The sequence below is a fragment of the Orcinus orca genome, chromosome 1 (genome assembly GCF_937001465.1).
Source record: "Orcinus orca chromosome 1, mOrcOrc1.1, whole genome shotgun sequence".
Taxonomy (NCBI): Eukaryota; Metazoa; Chordata; class Mammalia; order Artiodactyla; family Delphinidae; genus Orcinus; species Orcinus orca.
The window spans coordinates 54,977,720-55,000,853 of NC_064559.1; the positions used below are offsets into that span (position 1 = coordinate 54,977,720).

The 23,134-nt window shown below is 36.5% G+C and overlaps 1 protein-coding gene across 10 annotated transcripts in view; it reads left to right on the plus strand.

Moving 5' to 3' along the window:
- The window catches only part of COP1 (COP1 E3 ubiquitin ligase), a 290,627-nt gene that overhangs the window by 106,885 nt on the left and 160,608 nt on the right, over positions 1-23,134 (plus strand). For 9 of the 10 annotated variants that reach the window (XM_049715673.1, XM_004269788.4, XM_033428138.2 and 6 more), the window contains one exon: positions 710-767. The exons of the other annotated variant lie outside the window; for it this stretch is intronic. In XM_049715673.1, the coding sequence (XP_049571630.1) occupies positions 710-767 (58 nt within the window). The remainder of the gene's footprint in view (positions 1-709; positions 768-23,134) is intronic. 10 annotated transcript variants of the gene reach the window in all.

Consider the following 23,134-nt stretch of genomic DNA (forward strand, 5'->3'; position numbering starts at 1 on the left):
AGGAAAATACACAGAGAATATATATAATCAAATAGAAAGAACCAATGGAGAAAGTAGATTCTGTTCCACTAGGGCAGAGGTAATTAGAATATAGATTTTGGGTTATGAAAGAAAGATTATTGGTATTTTACCATTTCTTCCATTCCTTTGATAGTTTTCTTTTACGTGAGGTGATTATCATAACATTTTGGAGCTTGAAGGGACTCTAGATATAGCTAGAGATAGCTAGTCTCCACTCATCTCACTTTGCAGTTAAGGAAACAGTTATTATAAGGTATTTGTCCAAGGGCACTAGCTCTAGTGTCATAACAGGATCTGTTAACCATAGCTTTTGATTGCATGCTTGTGCTCTTTTCCCAATATTCTAAGTCCTCTTTTCCTTAGAGTTCAAACATATTAACCTATCTGAAAATGAAATTATAGGAAATACTTCTATATATACACCTATCTTATGATTATTCCCTACTGACATTCTTTCAAGGTGGGTATATTTAAGGTGGTGGGATGAAGGGGTAAATTGTTTAAATATTTACTAATTTTTTGTTTATGGGGTATGTATTTATTTGATGTCTAATTAAATTATTGGTAATAAATATTTGCTTAGAAATTAGAAATATTGGATTTATATATGATATATTTTAGATTTACTTTTTCTGTTGTTAAGAGAATGTAAAAACTGAAATCACATTTTTCTTTCTTCATTTTGCAGTAGTATTATTGATTCCACAGAATACAGCCAACCTCCAGGTTTCAGTGGCAGTTCTCAGGTAAATGATACATCTAACAGTATGTTACAGTGGTACCATAAATATAATCACCTGAGTTGTAAAATCACAGATGAGTTTACTGGAATGTCCTGTCATAAAGACAGCTGTTTTGAATGCTGTGGCATTGATTAGGACTTGATTAGCTCTGATACATAATCAGATATATATTTGCTCATCACTGAGTTTAAATTTTTTTTTAATATACTGGTAACATCAGACCTTGAGAGGAAGGAAATACCATAAGAGGAAATTATGAGTAATCAGGGCATTGTTTCTCTCAGATAAGAAAGTTGTAATTTATTGATGAATTACCCATTATTATGTTGAAACATGTAGCTTTTCTGTGGAAAGTAAACTACAGGCTTGAGTAAAATAGACTCTGGCTTCTCCTTTTCTTTAATTAATTGTATGATTATTTTGATTTTTACTGTCTTCATCTCTGACTTGGGGATGTTGATATTTGTCAAATATAATTTTGAGGCCAGACTTTTTTTTTTTTTTAACTTTTCACATTGAAATAACTTCAGACTTAGAAGTTACAAGAATGGTAAAAAATAATTCCTTTATATTCTGTATGCAGATTATCCAGATGTTAACATTTGATCACATTTGCTTTATCATTCTCATTCTGTCTCTCTTTTATATATACACACATAAAATTTTTTCTTTGGATGTTTGAGCAGGGTACAGAAATAATGTTCCTTTATCTCTAAATACCCCAGTGTATATTTCCTTAAAAACAAGGATATTGTCCTATGTAATCACAGTATAACTTTAAAATTCAAGAACTTAATGTTGATATGGTGCTATTATCTAATCCCTATATCTTACTCAGATTTTACAAATTGTCCTTCCAGTATCCTTTATAATATCCTGTTTTCCTTAAAAGGAAAAAAACATAAGGCATTCAAATGAGGCATGTTCATTTGTATATTCATTTTATGTAATAGTGCAGTTATTTTTATCAAAGTGGAAAGAAAATTCTTTCAGATCATACAGCTTTTATTTGTGTTTTTCTTTCCCCACTACTTAAATAACTGCCTCTATTACTTTTATGGTTAGTTTATGTAACTATTCTGTGTATCCTGTGTTATCTTCAACTGCATGCTTGGATTTGGCTTGTTGTTTTTTTATAGTAAGTTTATAGATTGGTTTGTATCTGTTTCTGAACAGCCATGAAAACACCAGATCTAGGTGTTGTTTTTTTTTTTCTTTTTTTCGGTACACGGGCCTCTCACTGTTGTGGCCTCTCCTGTTGCGGAGCACAGGCTCCGGATGCGCAGGCTCAGTGGCCATGGCTCACGGGCCCAGCTGCTCCGCGGCATGTGGGATCTTCCCGGACCGGGGCACGAACCCGTGTCCCCTGCATCGGCAGGCGGACTCTCAACCACTGCGCCACCAGGGAAGCCCTAGGTGTTTTTTTAATAAGACAATGGGATATATCAGGAGAAATTTTTAAGAATTAAATTGAAAAAAAAAAAAAGAAAAAAAAATTAAATTGAAACATCCTTAAGAACTTGAACAGGAAAAGCAGTCTCTGAATCTGGAAACAAGCTTGGCATTCACAGCTGGGCCTTGATGTTCTCCTTTTAAACATAATCTCACAGAACATCAACATCAGACATAGTCACTCTGGGACGGTGATGAAATGAAGCAAAAACCGAGATCACTTCATAAATTTATTAAGCACATACAAAAAGAAGTCACTGTGTAAGCCACATAAAATACCAAACACACCTCTATCATGGCTAATATGAGCAGTTGCTGTTTCTTTACTAATTACAACTTTAGTCTCACTGTAGTTTTCTGTTTGCCTAAGTAAGATATATTAAGGTACTCAATCACAGAATTATCCCCACTTCTTGATAGTGTCCAATCTAGAGCAAAGCCTTACTTCCTTGAACCCTCCCCCAAATCACTTAACATGGGCCTATATCCTATAAGTAGTTTGTAACATCCTCTTAACCTTAACCTGTAGTGTGCTGTATTCTTTGTTGCAATGAGCAATAATAAAATTTGTTCAACTACAGGTGTGTTCGTATTGGTCTTTGGCTGTAGGGCTTTGACAAAGTCTACATAGAGGAACAGAGAAGATTTTCTATTGCCATTTATAGAACATTGATTTGGAATTTCTAGCAAATTCCATAAGCTAGAAATAATAGAAATTGAATAGAAAAAAAAAGCAATCAGAATAGTTTTTTTTTAAATTTTTACTGTTTGCATATAATAAAGGAGACTTCTGGTTTGAGATTGTACACTAAGCCAATGTAATCCCTCCAACCTCCACCCACTAGAAACCCCATTGACATATTGCTATCCTCACACTGAAAACTTAAAAAGAATTTGTAAAGATAAAAAGAATACTTAGGAAGTCCACCTAACATATGAGTCACTGTATGCAGAGTAAAAGTGTGCTTTTGGATGAAGTAGTCTGGGTCTCTCAGGAGACTCCAACCTTAGTATCTGCTGGAGGACAGGGAAGTTGCTGAGGAGGAAAACCTACTAGTGCTTATGGGATAGAACTAATATGACATATTGTGCTGAAGTCCTTAGGCTTCATTTCTAGGTATACTCTTTAGAAGAGACAGACTTAAAACAGATTGACACAGAAAGACTTGAAAACAAAGGAGTAGTTGAGGATAAGCCTGGCAAATATAAGAATGGTAAGGAATACAACAAAAACAAACAAACAACAAAAAAGGAAAGAAGAGTAGACCAAAGTAGAACTCAAGGAAAAAATCATAGAAGACAGATACAGGTTTTCACATAATGAAAGGTATAATTCCACAAAATAGTAATTTGTGTGACATAATCTAAAGCATTGGTATTTATATAAAGCAAAACCTATTAGAAATTTTCAAAAATTGATTAAAAGTTAAACATGGTAAGAGATTTTAAGGTATAGTTATCCTTCAGTATCCATGGGGGATTGGTTCCAGGAACGCCTGCAGGTACCAAAATCCAAGGTTGCTCAAATCCTTGGATAAATTGGGGTATATTTGCATATAACCTGGGTATCACATCCTCCTATATACTTTGTCATCTCTGGATTACTTGTAATAACTATATAATGTAAATGCTATATAAAAAGTTTTAAATACAATGTGAATACTGTGTAAATAGTTGCCAGTGCAGCTGCAAATTCGTTTTGCTTTTTGGAACTTCCTGGAATTTCTTCTTCTTTTTTGGGGGGAGGATGGTGTGTGGATTTTTTTTGTCTGCATTTGATTGAATTTTTAGATGCAGAACGTGCGGATATGGAGGGCCTACTGTATAATCCAAGAAGTAATTAAAGTAGAAACAAAAGTATTTAGGTAACATTTATTTTGCATTTACTATTCATGGACATTGCTCAATGTACTTTACATGTATTAACTACTTTAATTCTTAGAATTTCCCTATGAGATAAGTACTATTACTATTATTTTCTATTTTATTGAGGAGGAAACTAGGGCAAAGAGAAGTTGAGGAGGTTGCCCAAGGTAATATAGCAGAGATTTTAACTCAGGCATTATGGCTTCAGGGCAGGTGCTTTTAAATATTAATTTATTCAACCAAAAGTTTTTTTGAATACCTCCTATTTACCAGACACTATTATAGGCTCTGGTTATTGAACAAAAACAAAACAGACAAAAATTTATGCTGTAGCCAAACTTTCAGTCTAGTTGGAGTGATACTAATAGTAATAAGAATAGATTACCTTTGAACAAAGAGGAGGTGAGGGAGCAAGCTATGTGAATATCTCCGGGAAGATCTAGGCTGAGTGAAAATAAGTACATGAGCCTTAAGGTACAAGAATGCCAGACACAGTCCAGAAGTCCAGTATGACTGGAGAGGAATGAGGAAGGAGGAGAAAAATAGAAATGAGGTAAGAACCATGACAGAGGCCACTTTGGTGCATGATTTTCTTACGTCATTATAAAGACATGGGATTTTTTCTTTGAGATGAGTCAAACTTGGTTTAATAGGTACTTGTCTCACTTTATACTTTGCATCAAGGGATATACATTATTTATAGTAATCTTAGAGCATTTAGAAAACTGGATTGATTCTGAAACAGAATAAATTGTACTATCTACATTCTCTGAATCAGAACCTCAAATAAATAACTACTTAGACAATCTGGAAGAGAGAAAACTAAATACTTCTCTTAATAACTTTGTGTCAAAGAGTATACAGACGTTGCGACAAAACAATTCAGAAAATAATGCTAGTGAAAATATTATGTATCAAAATTTATGAAATTTTGGTCAGAATTTTCCTAAAAATTGTATCATTAAATGAATTCATTTTTAGATGCGAATAAAAATAAATGAACTAGGCATTGAACTCAAGACACTGGGAAAAACTTAAGGCGGCAAATGTAGAGAGAAATAAAAAAGATCCTGTATGTTACAATATATAATTGAAATTGGCTATTATAATATTGAGTAGATTAAAATAACTTAGTGCTGATGCATATTAGTAAAAATAGCAGTCTTAATAAAATGTATAAATTTCAAGGAAAATAAAAAATATTAAAATAGGTTAAAGCAATTGTTAAACATTTTGAATAGACCAATAACCATAACTTAATGTGATTCCAGTTAAAAATCCTCAGTATTTTTTAAAGGTCAGGAGAGAGTGTGACCAATTGACTTTAATGGTTATTTATAGAATGAATGCTGCGGAGGTATAATAATTACAAGGGCATTTACCCATTAAGTTATTATAATGTATTCTAAGACTGCTGTAACAAAACGGGCACAATTAAAAATGTAAAATCTAACAGGAAGGTAATGAAGAGTTTACCCTATGGTGAAGGTGGATATGCAGATCAGTGGTAAAAGGGAAGATTTTTTTCTTGAATTTTAGTTTATTTTTTTATAGAGCAGGTTCTCACTAGTTATCCATTTTATCCATTATACATGTTAGTGTATATATGTCAATTGCAATCTCCCACTTCATCCCACCACCACCACTCACCCACCCCCCCCCCGGCACTTTCCCACCTTGGTATCCATACGTTTGTTCTCCTCATCTGTGTATCTATTTCTGCCCTGTAAACCAGTTCATCTGTACCATTTTTCTAGTGTCCACTAATATGCATTAATATATGATTTTTTTTCTCCTTCTGACTTACTTCACTCTGTATGACAGTCTCTAGATCCATCCACATCTCAACAAATGACCCAATTTCGTTCCTTTTTATGGCTGAGTAATATTCCATTGTATATATATACTACATCTTCTTTATCCATTTGTCTGTCGATGGGCATTTAGGTTGCTTCCATGTCCTGGCTGTTGTAAATAGTGCTGCACTGAACATTGGGATGCATGTGTCTTTTTGAATTATGGTTTTCTCTGGATGTATGCCCAGTAGTGGGATTGCTGGATCATATGGTAATTCTATTTTTAGTTTTCTAAGGAACCTCCGTACTGTTCTCCATAGTGGCTGTATCAGTTTACATCCCACCTTGCAACAGTGCAAGAGGGTTCCCTTTTCTCCACACCCTCTCCAGCATTTGTTGTTTGTACATTTTCTGATGATGCTCATTCTAACTGGTGTGAGGTGATACCTCATTGTAGTTTTGATCTGCATTTCTCTAATAATTAGTGATGTTGAGCAGCTTTTCTTGTGCCTCTTGGCCATCTGTATGTCTTCTTGGAGAAATGTCTATTTAGGTCTTCTGCCCATTTTTGGATTGGGTTGTTTGTTTTTTTAATATTGAGCTGCATGAGCTGTTTATATATTTTGGAGATTAATCCTTTGTCCATTAATTTGTTTGCAAATATTTTCTCCCATTCTGAGGGTTGTTTTCTCATCTTGTTTATAGTTTCCTTTGCTTTGCAAAAGCTTTTAAGTTTCATTAGGTCCCATTTGTTTAATTCGTTTTTATTTCCATTACTGTCGGAGGTGGATCAAAAAAGATCGTGCTGTGATTTATGACAAACAGTGTTCTTCCTATGTTTTCCTCTAAGAGTTTTATAGTGTCTGGTCTTACATTTAGGTCTCTAATCCATTTTGAGTTTATTTTTGTGCATGGTGTTAGGGAGTGTTCTAATTTCATTCTATTCCATGTAGCTGTCCAGTTTTCCCAGCACCACTTTTTGAAGAGACTGTCTTTTCTCCATTGTATATCCTTGCCTTGTTTGTCATGGATTAGGTGACCATAGGTGCATGGGTTTATCTCTGGGCTTTCTATCCTGTTCCATTGATCTATATTTCTGAGTTTGTGCCAATACCGTATTGTCTTGATTACTGTAGCTTTGTAGTATAGTCTGAAGTCAGCGAGTCTCATTCCTCTAGCTCCGTTTTTTTCCCTCAAGACCGCTTTGGCTATTCGGGGTCTTTTGTGTCTCCTTACAAATTTTAAGATTTTTTGTTCTAGTTCTGTAAAAAATGCCATTGGTAATTTGATAGGGATTGCATTGAATCTGTAGATTAGGTAGTATAGTCATTTTCACAATAGTGATTCTTCCAATCCAAGAACATGGTATATCTCTCCACCTGTTTGTATCATCTTTAATTTCTTTCATCAGTGTCTTATAGTTTTCTGCATACAGGTCTTTTGTCTCCCTAGGTAGATTTATTCCTAGGTATTTTATTCTTTTTGTTCCAATGGTAAATGGGAGTGTTTCCTTAATTTCTATTTCTGATCTTTCATCATTAGTGTATAGGAATGGTAGAGATTTCTGTGCATTAATTTTGTATCCTGCAACTTTACCAAATTCATTGATTAGCTCTAGTAGTTTTCTGGTGGCATCTTTAGGATTCTCTATGTTTAGTATCATGTCGTCTGCAAACAGTGACAGTTTTACTTTTTCTTTTCCAATTTGTATTCCTTTTATTTCTTTTTCTTCTCTAATTGCCGTGGCTAGGACTTCCAAAACTACGTTGAATAACAGTGGTGAGAGTGGACATCCTTGTCTTGTTCCTGATCTTAAAGGAAAATGCTTTCGGTTTTTCATCATTGAGAATGATGTTTGCTGTGGGTTTTTCATATATGGCCTTTATTTTGTTGAGGTAGGTTCCCTCTGTGCCCACTTTCTGAAGAGTTTTGTTCATAAATGGGTGTTGAATTTTGTGAAAAGCTTTTTCTGCGTCTATTGAGATGATCATACGGTATTTATTCCTTAATTGTTAATGTGGTGTATCACATTGATCGATTTGCATATATTGAAGAATCCTTGCATCCCTGGGATAAATCCCACTTGATCATGGTGTATGATCCTTTTAATGTGTTGTTGGATTCTGTTTGCTTGTATTTTGTTGAGGATTTTTGCATCTACATTCATGAGTGATATTAGTGTGTAATTTTCTTTTTTTGTAGTATCTTTGATTTTGAAATCAGGGTGATGGTGGCCTCATAGAATGAGTTTGGGAGTGTTCCTTCCTCTGCAGTTTTTTGGAAGAGTTTGAGAAGGATGGGTGTTAGCTCTTCTCTAAATATTTGATAGATTTCACCTGTGAAGCCATCTGGTCCTGGACTTTTGTTTGTTGGAAGATATTTAATCACAGTTTCAATTTGATTACTTGTGATTGGTCTGTTCATATTTTCTATTTCTTCCTGGTTCAGTCTTGGAAGGTTATACCTTTCTAAGAATTTGTCCGTTTCTTCCAGGTTGTCCATTTTATTGCCATAGAGTTGCTTGTAGTAGTCTCTTAGGATGCTTTGTATTTCTGCAGTGTCTGTTGTAACGTCTCCTTTTACATTTCTAATTTTATTGATTTGAGTCCTCCCCCTCTTTTTCTTGATGAGTCTGGCTAATGGTTTATCAATTTTTTTTATCTTCTCAAAGAACCAGGTTTTACTTCTATTGATATTTGCTATTGTTTTCTTTGTTTCTATTTCATTTATTTCTGCTCTGATCTTTATGATTTCTTTCCTTCTGCTAACGTTGTGTTTTGTTTGTTCTTTCTCTCGTTCCTTTAGGTGTAAGGTTAGATTGTTTATTTGAGACTTCTTGTTTCTTGAGATGGGCTTGTATTGCTATAAACTTCCCTCTTAGAACTGCTTTTGCTGCATCCCATAGGTTTTGGATTGGCCTGTTTCATTGTCATTTGTCTCTAGGTATTTTCTGATTTCCTCTTGATTTCTTCAGTGATCTCTTGGTTATTTAGTAAAGTATTGTTTAGCCTCCATGTGTTTTTGTTTTTTATGTTTTTCTCCCTGTAATTGATTTCTAATTTCACATTGTTGTGGTCAGGAAAGATGCTTCGTATTATTTCAGTTTTCTTATATTTCCTGAGGCTTCATTTGATGTGATCTGTCCTGGAGAATGTCCCATGCGCACTTAAGAAGAATGTGTAATCTGCTGTTTTTGGATGGAATGTCCTATAAATATCAGTTAAATCTATCTGGTCTGTTGTGTTATTTAAAGCTTGTGTTTCCTTATTAATTTTCTGTTTGGATGATCTGTCGTTTGGTGTGAGGTGTTAAAGTCCCCCACTATTATTGTGTTACTGTCTATTTCCTCTTCTGGAGCTCTTAGCAGTTGCCTTATGTATTGAGGTGCTCCTATGCTGGGTGCATATATATTTATAATTGTTATATCTTCTGTTTAGATTGATCCCTTGATCATTATGTAGTGTCCTTCCTTGTGTCTTGTAACGTTCTTTATTTTAAAGTCTATTTTATCTGATATGAGTATTGCTACTTCAGCTTTTTTTTGATTTCCATTCGCATGGAATATCTTTTTCCATCCCCTCACTTTCAGTCTGTATGTGTCCCTAGGTCTGAAGTGGGTCTCTTGTAGACAGTAGATACATGGGTCTTGTTTTTGTATCCATTCAGCAAGCCTGTGTCTTTTGGTTGGAACTTTTAATCCATTCACATTTAAGGTAATTATTGATATGTACGTTCTTATTACCATTTTCTTAACTGTTTTGTGTTTTGTTTTTGTAGGTCCTTTTCTTCTCTTGTGTTTCCCACTTAGAGAAGTTCCTTTAGCATGTGTTGTAGAGCTGATTTGGTGGTGGTGAATTCTCTTAGCTTTTGCTTATATGTAAAGCTTTTGATTTGTCTGTGGAATCTGAATGAGATCCTTGCCGGGTAGAGTAATCTTGGTTGTATGTTCTTCCCTTTCATCTCTTTAAATATGTCATGCCATTCCCTTCTGGCTTGTAGAGTTTCTGCTGAGAAATCAGCTGTTAACCTTATTGGAGTTCCCTTGTATGTTGTTTGTTGGTTTTCCCTTGCTGCTTTCAGTAATTTTTCTTTGTCTTTAATTTTTGTCAATTTGATTACTATGTGTCTCGGTGTGTTTCTCTGTGGGTTTATCCTGTATGGGACTCTCTGCACTTCCTGGACTTGGGTGGCTATTTCCTTTCCCATGTTAGGGAAGTTTTCAACTATGATCTCTTCAAATATTTTCTGAGGTTCTTTCTCTCTCTCTTCTTCTTTTGGGACCCCTATAATGCAAATGTTGTTGTGTTTAATGTTCTCCCAGAGGTCTCTTCAGCTGTCTTCATTTCTTTTCATTCTTTTTTCTTTATTCTGTTCGTTGGCAGTGAGTTCCACCATTCTGTCTTCCAGGTCACTTATCCATTTTTCTACCTCAGTTATTGTGCTATTGATTCCTTCTAGTCTAGTTTTCATTTCAGTTATTGTTCATGTTTGTTTGTTTGTTCTTTAATTCTTCTAGGTCTTTGTTAACCATTTCTTTCATCTTCTCAATCTTTGCCTTCATTCTTTTTTTTTTTTTTTTTTTTTTTGTGGTACGCGGGCCTCTCACTGTTGTGGCCTCTCCCGTTGCGGAGCACAGGCTCCGGACGCGCAGGCTCAGCGGCCATGGCTCATGGGCCCAGCCACTCTGTGGCATGTGGGATCTTCCCGGACCGGGGCACGAACCCGCGTCCCCTGCATCTGCAGGCGGACCCTCAACCACTGCGCCACCAGGGAAGCCCTGCCTTCATTCTTTTTCCGAGGTCCTGGATCATCTTCAGTATCATTATTCTGAACTATTTTTCTGGAAGGTTGCCTATCTCCACTTCATTTAGTTGTTTTTCTGGGGTTTTATCTTGTTCCTTCATCTGGTACATAGCCCTCTGACTTTTCATCTCATCTGTCTTTCTCTGAATGTGTTGTTAGTTCCACAGGCTGCAGGATTTTAGTTCTTCTTGCTTCTGCTCTCTGCCCTTTGGTGGATGAAGCTATCTAAGATGCTTGAGCAAGTTTCCTGATGCGAGGGACTGGTGGTGGGTAGAGCCGGCTGTTTCTCTGGTGGGCAGAGCTCAGTGAAAATTTAATCCACTTGTCTGCTGATGAGTCAGACTGGGTTCCCTCCCTGTTGGTTGTTTGGCCTGAGGTGACCCAACACTGGAGCCTACCCACACTCTTTAGTGGGGCTAATCGTGACTCTGGGAGGGCTCACGCCAAGGAGTACTTCCCAGCACTTCTGCTGCCAGTGTCCTTGTCCTCCTGGTGAGACACATCCACCCCCCGCCTCTGCAGGAGACCCTCCAACACCAGCAGGTAGGTCTATTCAGTCTCGTATGCAGTCATTGCTCCTTCCCTTGGGTCCCGATGTGCACACTACTTTGTGTGTGCCCTCCAAGAGTGGAGTCTCTTGTTTGCCCCAGTCCTGTCGAAGTCCTGCGAACAAATCCCGCTAGCCTTCAAAGTCTGATTCTCTAGGAATTCCTCCTCCCGTTTCTGGGTCTCCATGTTGGGAAGCCTGACATGGGGCTCAGAACCTTCACTCCAGTGGGTAGACTTCTGTGGTATAAGTGTTCTCCAGTTTGTGAGTCACCCACCCAGCAGTTATGGGGTTTGATTTTATTGTGATTGCACCCCTCCTAGCATCTCATTGTGGCTTCTCCTTTGTCTTTGGATGTGGGGTATGTTTTTTGGTGAGTTCCAGTGTCTTCTTGTCGATGATTGTTCAACTGTTAGTTGTGATTCCAGTGCTCTCGCAAGAGGGAGTCAAAAGCGAAGATTAAGTAAATTATGCAGTGTTAGCCAGGAAACATTTGAAGGAAATTTAGCTTTCTGTTTTATCTGTTACTGTAAGAGTCCAGATCAGCTAAATAATGATTTAAATAATAATAGAACTGTAGAAAAAAAGAGGGCTGTATATAAGAAAGCACCATAAACAAGCTTTTAAACCTAAACTGGGAAAGGTTTTGTCAGTTGCTTCACATTGCTTCAAAATGAAAAAAGTTTCTTAAACCAATTTCATTCTTTTGATGAAGGCTCCAAAAATATTTTTTAAAAAAAGATGAAGAACATGGGGGAAAAAGGCAAATTCAGATGGTCAGCTCATATATGAAATAATACTCAACTTCCTAAATAATAAAAGCACAATATGAAGTAGTGTAAGGTACCAAAGAAGTCACCTAATAGTGGCTAAGGATGTTTCAAAATGGGAAATCTTCTTGCTTGCTGTGTGCATGTACATGTAGTGTTGAGGATGGGATGGGGGACTGAGAGAGGGGGAAAAGGGGAGGGGGGAGAGAGTTGGTTGTCTTACAGGAAGACTATTTGGCGATACATACATATGAGAAATGCTAAAAATGTGTGATTTGGTAGTGATAAACATAGGAATTTTTTATAAGAAATGATTCAAAGTACTATGTGAAGATTATATACCAGTATTATTTATAAAAGCAAAAATTCTAGAAAAATAAATATGCCCAATCATAGTAGAATAGCTATAGAAACTATGGTACAGCTGTATTATTTTACTACTCTTAAAAATAATGTTTATAGTTGTAATTGAACTGAAAAAAATGTTAACAATATAATGTAGGTGAAGCCAGAAACAATTTTTTTATACCACTGAAGTTTTATAATTGCCTGTTCATTTTGCTTTAGAATTTTTATATAAGCTTAGTACAGTTAGTAAAATCAGGAAATTTAATGTTAATGCAATATTATTATTTGAGATAATATAGTTAAATTTTAGCAGTTTTGCCACTGATATTCTTTTATAGTAAAAGAAAAAAATTTTCCTTTTCCAATATGAATCCGGAATCACTGGTTACCTTTAGTTGTCATGTTTCTTCAGTCTCCTCTAAATTGTTATAGTTCCTTAGTTGTGCGTGATGTTGACGTTTTTGAATATTATGTTATTAATTTTGTAGAACGTTCCTTAATATGAGTTTGTGTGATATTTCCTTATAACTAGATTCAGATTATCCATCTTTATCAGGAATACTACAGAACCGATGTGGTATCCTTTGTTAGTTTGTCGTATCTCGAGCCATATGATATGAGTTTGCTCAGTACTGGTGATGTTAACTCTGATCACTTGATTAAGGTAGTGCCTGCCAGATTTGTCCTCTGTAAATTTACCATTTTCTCCCATTTGAGCATCTATTAATAAATCTTACTTGAAATAATTATTAATGTGTTTTGCCCAAATGATAATTTTTAATTCATTTTTTCTTCCACATTTATTTTTTTAACTTTTTTATTGAAGTATAGTTAGTTTACAGTGTTGTATTAGTTTCAAGTATACAGCAAAGTGAGTCACATATATATATGTGCACTTTTTCAGATTCTTTTCCATTATAGGTTATTATAAGATATTGAGTATAGTTCCCTGTGCTATACAGTAGATCCTTGTCATTTACCTATTTTATATAGAGTAGTGTGTATATGTTAATCCTAAACTCCTAATTTATCCACCCCCACTCTTGTGCTATCCCCTCTGGTAACCATAAGTTTGCTTTCTATGTCTGTGAGTCTATTTCTGTTTTGTAAATAAGTTCATTTGTATCAGTTTTTTAGATGCCACATTTAAGTGATATCATACAGTACAATCTTCCTCTGTCTAACTTGACTTAATGTGATAATCTGTAATCCCATCCATGTTGCTGCAAATGGCATTATTTCATTTTTTTAAATAGCTGAGTAATACTTCCACATTTATTCGTTAGCATTTCTACTGAAAGGGAGGATCTTTCCCTCCCTCCCTCTTTGTTTGTTTATATGGTTATGGAATCATGGAATTTTAATTTTTTCTGTTAATGATTTTGAAACTGAAATTGTTCCCTGTTTGTCTAGTTGGAACTCCTTCAAGCTGATTTTCATGTTCTTATCATTCTTTAAGTGACTTATTACATTCTTAGACAACAAGATATACCAGCATCATCTTGTACTTACCTTGCCCCAGTCCTGGAATCAGCCGTGTATCCAAGAAGCCCTGTTTTCTTTTTTTTCTTTTTGCGGTACGCGGGCCTCTCACTGTTGTGGCCTCTCCTGTTGCGGAGCACAGGCTCTGGACGCACAGGTTCAGTGGCCATGGCTCACGGGCCTAGGTGCTCCGCGGCATGTAGGATCTTCCCGGACCGGGGCACGAACCCGTGTCCCCTGCATCGGCAGGCAGACTCTCAACCACTGCACCACCAGGGAAGCGCAAGATCTGGGTTTTAAGTGTGCTCATTGCACTTAGAGCATCATTGCTTGTAGGTCTTCTCGGTGGACAGAGCTAGGAAATATGTATATCTGTATATGTAACATATTATAATATGTATCCATTAATTATATATTGTTCACCTTAAGTGTTTGATGAAAGGACTCACAGGAATCAAGCAGTTTATACTTCTGGAACATCATTATAGGCAATGGATATAGTACAGCCAAGCAGAAGAAGGGTACTCATTGAAAGGGATATGAAGACTTCAGGCACAGTCTTCTTTGTCCTTCTACCACCGAGTCACAGAGGAATTGCTTTGTTTCCAGGTTCAGAACAACTGCTAGCTTGCATCTCAAGCACCTTAGTAATGGGAAATTCAAATTTGGCTTGAGGTCGGATCTCTTATTTTAAGCTAGTCACATGGGCAGTGCATTCTAGTTATGTGACCAGCCATTAAGTTACAGGCTCCACTGAAATCAGGTGAATCATAAATTCACTTATTATTACTAAACAGTGCTGACAGACTGATACAGTCTGCTCCCAAACAACTCACAGGCCCATGGTTATGGAATATCATTTATCTTTATTTAGTACATTTTGTGGGCTTCCCTGGTGGCGCAGTGGTTAAGAATCCACCTGCCAATGCAGGGGACACGGATTCGAGCCCTGGTCTGGGAAGATCCCACATGCCATGGAGCAACTAAGCCCATGCGCCACAACTACTGAGCCTGTGTTCCAGAGCCCATGAGCCACAACTACTGAGCCTGTGTGCTGCAACTGCTGAAGCCCACGCTCCTAGGGCCCGTGCTCTGCAACAAGAGAAGCCACCGCAATGAGAAGTCTGTGCGCCGCAACGAAGAGTAGCCCTCACTCGCCGCAACTAGAGAAAGCCTGCATGTAGCAACGAAAGACCCAATGCAGCCAAAAATAAATAAATTAAAAAAAAAAGAATTGTTAAAAAACCCACAACATTTTGTAATGTAGGTAAGAGTCAGCTGTTCTGGAGATAACCATGTGGGCAATACAGACTAGCTGAGATTAATCTATGCTATTCAGTTTATGAACATAATATTTATGTAATCATATATGTAAATAACATGTCTGTGTTTCTGCATCTGTCATAAAAGCTATGAGTTCATACTGATGAGCTCTCATTGCAGTTCACTATCACAGGGTTCGTTGTAGCTTTACATTGTACCCTTTCTATATCTCTAATTCTCTTTTCTGACAGAAACCGAGCTCTCATTGTCAAAATAAATTTTACTTATTGTCATAGTCTTAGGAAAAAAAAAAATTATATAAACTAGTATGGAAATTACTAAGAAAACAAATCTACTAACTAGTGATATTTAAATTTCTTTTTGTCTTTAGTCTAAGAGAATATAGTGTGAAAATATAGTGTGTTCAAAGTTTACTTTGTTTTGATTGTTAATTTTCATCAGTATAAACTGTGATATTTCTTTGAAATACAGTTAAATTCATTTGCTTCTGTTTGTGTTCCACCACCCCCCATTTTTATGACATACAGACTTTTTTGAATATATGAAATATTAACCTGATTCTAAAAGTCAGAGCTATACAAAAAGTCATAATAAATACCACCCGTCCAGCCCTTCTACCAATTCCCATATCCTTTATCTTTTCCCACTACATTGTTTCTTACCCCCTGTTGGTAACCAGTTTTATTAGTCAGGTTTTCATGATACATATTCATATTCTCTTATTTGTTTTTTCTTACACAAAGGGTAGCTTTCATAGTGATTCTCTTCTGCACTTTGCTTTTTTATTTTAACAGTTTATCATGAAAACAAATCCACAGAAGTTCATAGAACTCTTCCTCATTGTTTTTATAGCTGCATAGGATTATTTAATCAATTTGTTACATAAAGACAGGTAGTTTACATTATCTTGTAAATACAAGTAGTGCTGCAGTGATTAACTTGTGCATATGTATTTTCATATTGTTGGACAATGTATCTTCAGTGTAAATTCCTAGACATGGGGTTTCTGGGTCAAAGATGTAGATGGATGAATGGATGGATGGATGGACGGACGGATGGATGGAGAGAAAGACAGAGATTGATATTGCCAAATCATCCTCTTCCCCCAAAGAATTGTACCAATTTGCATTTTCCCCAGCAATATATGAATGTGCCTGTTTTCCTACAGTCTTTCTCAGAGCCTCTCTAAAAGAATGAGTTTTACTTTAAAATTTTTGCCAATCTTTCAGGTGAGAAATATATCTCAGAATAGTTTTATGTTTCTGTAATTACGAATGAAGCTGAACAACCATCATATGATTACTGGTATATTAATATACTTATTAGTGGATTATGTATTTTTTTTTTTTTTTTTTTGCGGTACGCGGGCCTCTCACTGTTGTGGCTTCTCCCGTTGCGGAGCACAGGCTCCGGATGTGCAGGCTCAGCGGCCGTGGCTCACGGGCCTAGCCGCTCTGCGGCATGTGGGATCTTCCCGGACCGGGGCACGAACCTGTGTCTCCTGCATCGGCAGGCGGACTCTTCAACCACTGCACCACCAGGGAAGCCCTGGCCTATTTTTTCTATAAAGTTTTTGATCTGTTTTGTTCAATTTTTAAGATTTGACGGTATATTAAGAATATTAGCCCTTTATCTGTGATAAATGTTGCCTATATTTTCTTCTGTTTTTCTTTGAAACTGTTCAAAATTTTTAAATTATTATTTAAAGTTACCAATCTTTTGTTACCTCTGGGTTTTGAGTCATAGTTCAAAATGTCTACCTGTAACTAGAATATAGAGAAATTTACCCATGTTTTCTTAAAATACTTGTCTCGTTTCATTTTTTACATTTAGATTCCTGTTCTGTTTGGAGTTTATTGTTGTGTATGTTTTGAGGTGTGGACCTAATTTTATCTTTATCCGAATTTCTAGTCAGTTGTCCCAGCCCACTTTTTAAAAATCTATCTTTGATCAAGAGTTATGATATGCAGCCTTTCTCATATCAAAAATTCTGTGTGTAAAATGGATTTATTTCTGGTCTTTCTCTTGTGTTTCTCTTTTCACTATCACCTCTTTATGGTATGTTTTAATGTCTGATAGAACTAATTCCTCCAACCCCCCAGCACTTCTTTTTCAGTGTTTTACAGAATATTCTTTCCTGTTTGTTTTTTCACATGAACTTTATTATTTTTTTAAATTTATTTAATTTATTTTATTTTTGGCTGTGTTGGGTCTTCATTGTTGCACATGGGCGTTCTCTGGTTGCAGCGAGCGGGGGCTACTCTTCATTGTGGTGCGTGGGCTTCTCATCACAGTGGCTTCTCTTGTTGCGGAGCACGGGCTCTAGGTGCTCAGGCTTCAGTAGTTGTGGCTTGCAGGCTAAGTAGTTGTGGCTCGCGGGCTCTAGAGTGCAGGCTCAGTAGTTGTGGTGCACGGGCCTAGTTGCTCTGCGGCATGTGAGATCTTCCCGGACCAGAGCTCGAACCCGTGTCCCCTTCATTGGCAGGCGGATTCTTAACCCTGCTCCACCAGAGAAGCCCTCACATCAACTTTAGTATCAGTTTCTCTAGCTGCATAAAAAAGCTTCTTGGTATCTTTATTAGAACTGCCTTTAACTTATAAGTTACCTTTCGAGGAATTGATATATTTATGATATTAAGTTGAGTCTAGGTTTTATTTATTTCTTCATAAGTTTATTCCTAAGTTTCTTTAGAGTTGTAAAAATAAATTTTTAAATTTTGAGATAATTGTAGATTCATATGCAGTTGTAAAAATTAATACAGAGAGAGCCCATGAAAATTCCCTGGTGGTCCAGTGGTTAGGACTCCATGCTTCCACTACTGGCAGCCTGGGTTCAATCCATCCCTGGTTGGGGAACTAAGATTGCACAAACTGCGTGGTACGGCCAAAGCAAAACAAAAAGCATTAAAAAAGACAACAAACCAGAGAGAGCCCCTGTACCCTTTACCCAGTTACCATAATGGTAACACACGAACAATATTGAGCTTTCCAGTCCATGAATATGGTATATCTTTCCATCTATTTTAGTCCTTTAAAAATTTCTCCTGGCAGTGTTTGTGTTTGTAATATAGAGGTCTTCCATGCTTTCATTAAATTTCTAATTGTTTTTGATGCTATTATTGATACAATTATTTTAAAATTTTTATTTTCTACTTTTTTGTGAATATATAAACGTAGAATTGATTTTTGTACGTTAGCCATATTTCTTATTAGCTTGCTAAATTTATTAATTTTCTTTCTAAATTTATTAATTCTAGTAGTTTTGTAGATTCTCAGGAATTTCTGTGTAAAATCATATGATCAGCAAGAAGATATTTTTACCTTTTCTAATCTTTGTGTGTTCTTTTCTGTTTCCCCTCACCTCTTCCCCCCTTCTCCTGTCCTTCTTCCCTCCCCTCCTCTCGCCACATCTCCCTTCTCTTCTTTTTCTTCTTTTTTCCTCCCCTTTCCCCCTTATACTTCAACTTATATGTTAGCTCTACATTTTGGTAGATGCCCTTTATCAAGTTGAGGAAGTTTCCTTCTGTTCCTAATTTGTTGAGAAATTTTAACATGTATAGGTGTTGAATTTTGTCAGATGCTTTTTATGCATCTCTTGAAAATTTTTTTTAAATTTAATTTATTTATTTATACAGCAGGTTCTTATTAGTCATCCATTTTATACACATCAGTGTATACATGTCAATCACAATCTCCCAATTCATCACAACCCCCGCCGCTTTCCCCCTTGGTGTCCATATGTTTTTTCTCTACATCTGTATCTCAATTTCTGCCCTGCAAACCAGGCAGAAATTTTTATATGGATATCTCCTTTATTCTGCCCACTTGATGAATTGCGTTGATTGATTTTCTATTATGAAAACAACCCTGCATTCTTGGACTGAACTCCATTTAGTCATGATGAGTTATTCTTTTTACATGTTGTTGAAATTGATTTACTGTTATTTTGTTGTGGGTGCTTGTTTTCATGAAGGCCCTTATTCCCCTTCTTCTTTCCTTCCCTTCCCCAGTGTCCTCGCTGGGTTTGGGTATTACAGCTATGCTGGTCTCAGAAGACAAATTGGGAAGTGTTTTCTGAAATAGTTTGTGTACAATTGATGTTATGCCTTCCTTGAATATTTGGTAGAATTTTCATGTAAAAGTATCTGGGCCCTCTCTTCTGATGTGTATGCTGGTTTTCAGTGTATTTATTGTCTTATTCTTGAACCCCATAAATTAGATATTATAATTAATGTATGTAAACAATATTTAAAATCACTTACTTGGTTACTAGTTTCCTTGCTTCTCTTTCATTTTGTGTCTCAGACCTTCTGGTTTGTGTTGTTGAACTTTTCAATTACATGGTTTCAGAAATTTTTTAAGAAGTAGCTTATTGGTGATAATCCTTGTTTTCATTTACATGAAAAAATATTTTGCTCGTGTTGTTGCAGGACAGTTTTGTTGGAATCTGAATTTTAGGTTGGGGTTATTTTATTTCAACTTTTAAGGATAACCAAAGTTTACTTTGTTCTAACTTCTCTTATTGCTTTTGAGAAGTATTTTGCTTGTTTAATTGTTCCTGTTAGGTGAATTAACTTTTCTGTTTGTCTCATTTTAAAATCTTTCTGTTTTGTAAAAAAACATAGTTTTGCTTTAGTGTGTCTAATTGCAGATTTCTTTTTTTTTAAATTAACTTACTTTTATTTATTTTTGGCTGCGTTGGATCTTTGTTGCTGAGCGCGGGCTTTCTCTAGTTGGTGGTGAGCAGGTGCTACTCTTTATTGCAGTGCGCAGGCTTCTCATCGTGGTGGCTTCTCGTTGTGGAGCATGGGCTCTAGGCGTGCAAGCTTCAGTAGATGTGGCACGTGGGCTCAGTTGTTATGGCTGTGGGCTCTAGAGCGCAGGCTCAGTAGTTGTGGCGCAGGGGCTTAGTTGCTCTCTGGAATGTGGGACCTTCCCGGACCAGGGCTCGAACCCGTGTCCTCTGCATTGGCAGACACATTCTTCGCCACTGCACCACCAGAGACGCCTTGTGGATTTGTTTTTAATTATCCTTCTTGGTAGGAATAATTTCTATGTCTGTATTCATGTATGTTTTCAGTTCTGGAAAATTGTCAGCACCAACTCTTCAGATATGTCTTCTTCAGTCTGTTACTCTTTTCTGGGTCTCTGGGGGCCCATACTTTAAACCTTCTTCTTCTTCTTTTTTTTTTAACGTTTCTTTCTTTTGGATTTAATTTAATTTATTTTTTTATACAGCAGGTTCTCATTAGTTATCCATTTTATACATATTAGTGTATATATGTCAATCCCAATCCCCCAGTTCATCACCCCCCGACTGCCACACCCCCACCACTTTCCCACTTGGTATCCATACGTTTGTTCTCCTCATCTGTGTCTCAATTTCTGCCCTGCAAACCGGTCCATCCGTACCACTTTTTAGGTTCCACATATATGTGTTAGTATACGATATTTGTTTTTCTCTTTCTGACTTACTTTACTCCGTATGACAGTCTCTGGATCCATCCATGTCTCTATAAATGACCCAATTTCGTTCCTTTTTATGGCTGAGTAATATCCCATTGTATATATGTACCACATCTTCTTTATCCATTTGTCTGTTGATGGGCATTTAGGTTGCTTCCATGACCTGGCTATTGTAAATAGTGCTGCATTGAATATTGGGGTGCATGTGTCTTTTTGAATTATGGATTTCTCAGGGTACATGCCCAGTAGTGGGATTGCTGGGTCGTATGGTAGTTCTATTTTTAGTTTTTAAGGAACTTCCATGCTGTTCTCCATAGTGGCTGTATCAGTTTACATTCCCACCTTGCAACAGTGCAAGAGGGTTCCCTTTTCTCCACACCCTCTCCAGCATTTGTTGTTTGTAGATTTTCTGATGATGCCCATTCTAACTGGTGTGAGGTGATACCTCATTGTAGTTTTGATTTGCATTTCTCTAACAATTAGTGATGTTGAGCAGCTTTTCATGTGCTTCTTGACCATCTGTACGTCTTCCTTGGAGAAATGTCTATTTAGGTCTTCTGCCCATTTTTGGATTGGGTTGTTTTTTTTTTTAATATTGAGCTATTTGCATATTTTGGAGATTAATCCTTTGTCCATTAATTCATTTGCAAATATTTTCTCCCATTCTGAGGGTTGTTTTCTCATCTTGTTTATAGTTTCCTTTGCTTTGCAAAAGCTTTTAAGTTTCATTAGGTCCCATTTGTTTAATGCGTTTTTATTTCCATTACTGTCGGAGGTGGATCAAAAAAGATCGTGCTGTGATTTATGACAAACAGTGTTCTTCCTATGCTTTCCTCTAAGAGTTTTATAGTGTCTGGTCTTACATTTAGGTCTCTAATCCATTTTGAGTTTATTTTTGTGTATGGTGTTAGGGAGTGTTCTAATTTCATTCTATTCCATGTAGCTGTCCAGTTTTCCCAGCACCACTTTTTGAAGAGACTGTCTTTTCTCCATTGTATATCCTTGCCTCCTTTGTCATAGATTAGTTGTCCATAGGTGTGTGGGTTAATCTCTGGGCTTTCTTTCCTGTTCCATTGATCTATATTTCTGCGTTTGTGCCAGTATCCTATTGTCTTGATTACTGTAGCTTTGTAGTATAGTCTGAAGTCAGTGAGTCTGATTCCTCCAGCTCCGTTTTTTTCCCTCAGGACCGCTTTGGCTATTTGGGGTCTTTTGTGTCTTCATACAAATCTTAAGAGTTTTTGTTCTAGTTCTGTAAAAAATGCCATTGGTGATTTGATAGGGATTGCATTGAATCTGTAGATTGCTTTAGGTAATATAGTCACTTTCACAATATTGATTCTTCCAGTCCAAGAACATGGTATATCTCTCCATGTGTTTGTGTCATATTTAATTTCTTTCAGCAGTGTCTTATAGTTTTCTGCATACAGATCTTTTATCTCCCTAGGTAGGTTCATCCCTAGGTATTTTATTCTTTTTGTTGCAGTGGTAAATGGGAGTGTTCCCTTAATTTCTCTTTCATCGTTAGTGTATAGGAATGCAAGAGATTTCTGTGCATTAATTTTGTATCCTGCAACTTTACCAAATTCATTGATTAGCTCTAGTAGTTTTCTGCTAGCATATTTAGGATTCTCTATGTATAGTATCATGTTATTTGCAAACAGTGACAGTTTTACCTTTTCTTTTCCAATTTGTATTCCTTTTATTTGTTTCTTCTCTGATTGCTGTGGATAGGTCTTCCAAAACTATGTTGAATAATAGTGGTGAGAGTGGACATCCTTGTCTTGTTTCTGATCTTACAGGAAATGCTTTCAGTTTTTCACCATTGAAAATGATGTTTACTGTGGGTTTATTTTATATGGCCTTTATTATGTTCAGGTAGGTTCCCTCTTTTCCCACTTTCTGGAGGGTTTCTATCATAAATGGGTGTTGAATTTTGTCAAAAGCTTTTTCTGCATCTATTGAGATGATCATGTGGTTTTTCTTCTTCAGTTTGTTAATATGGTTTATGACACTGGTTGATTTGCATATATTGAAGAATCCTTGCATCCCTGGGATAAATCCCACTTGATGATGGTGTATGAGCCTTTTAATGTGTTGTTGTATTCTCTTTGCTAGTATTTGTTGAGGATTTTTGCATCTATATTCATCAGTGATATTGGTCTGTAATTTTCTGTTTTTGTAGTATCTTTGTCTGATTTTGGTATCAGGGTGATGGTGGCCTCATAGAATGAGTTTGGGAGTGTTCCTTCCTCTGCATTTTTTGGAAGAGTTTGAGAAGGATGGATGTTAGCTCTTCTCTAAATATTTGATGGAATTCCCCTGTGAAGCCATCTGGTCCTCGACTTTGTTTCTTGGAAGATTTTTAATCTCAGTGTCAATTTGATTACTTGTGATTGGTCTGTTCATATTTTCTATTTCTTCCTGGTTCAGTCTTAGAAGGTTATACCTTTCTAAGAATTTGTCCATTTCTTCCAGGTTGTCCATTTTATGGGCATAGAGTTGCCTGTAATAGTCTCTTAGGATGCTTTGCATTTCTGCAGTGTCTGGTGTAAC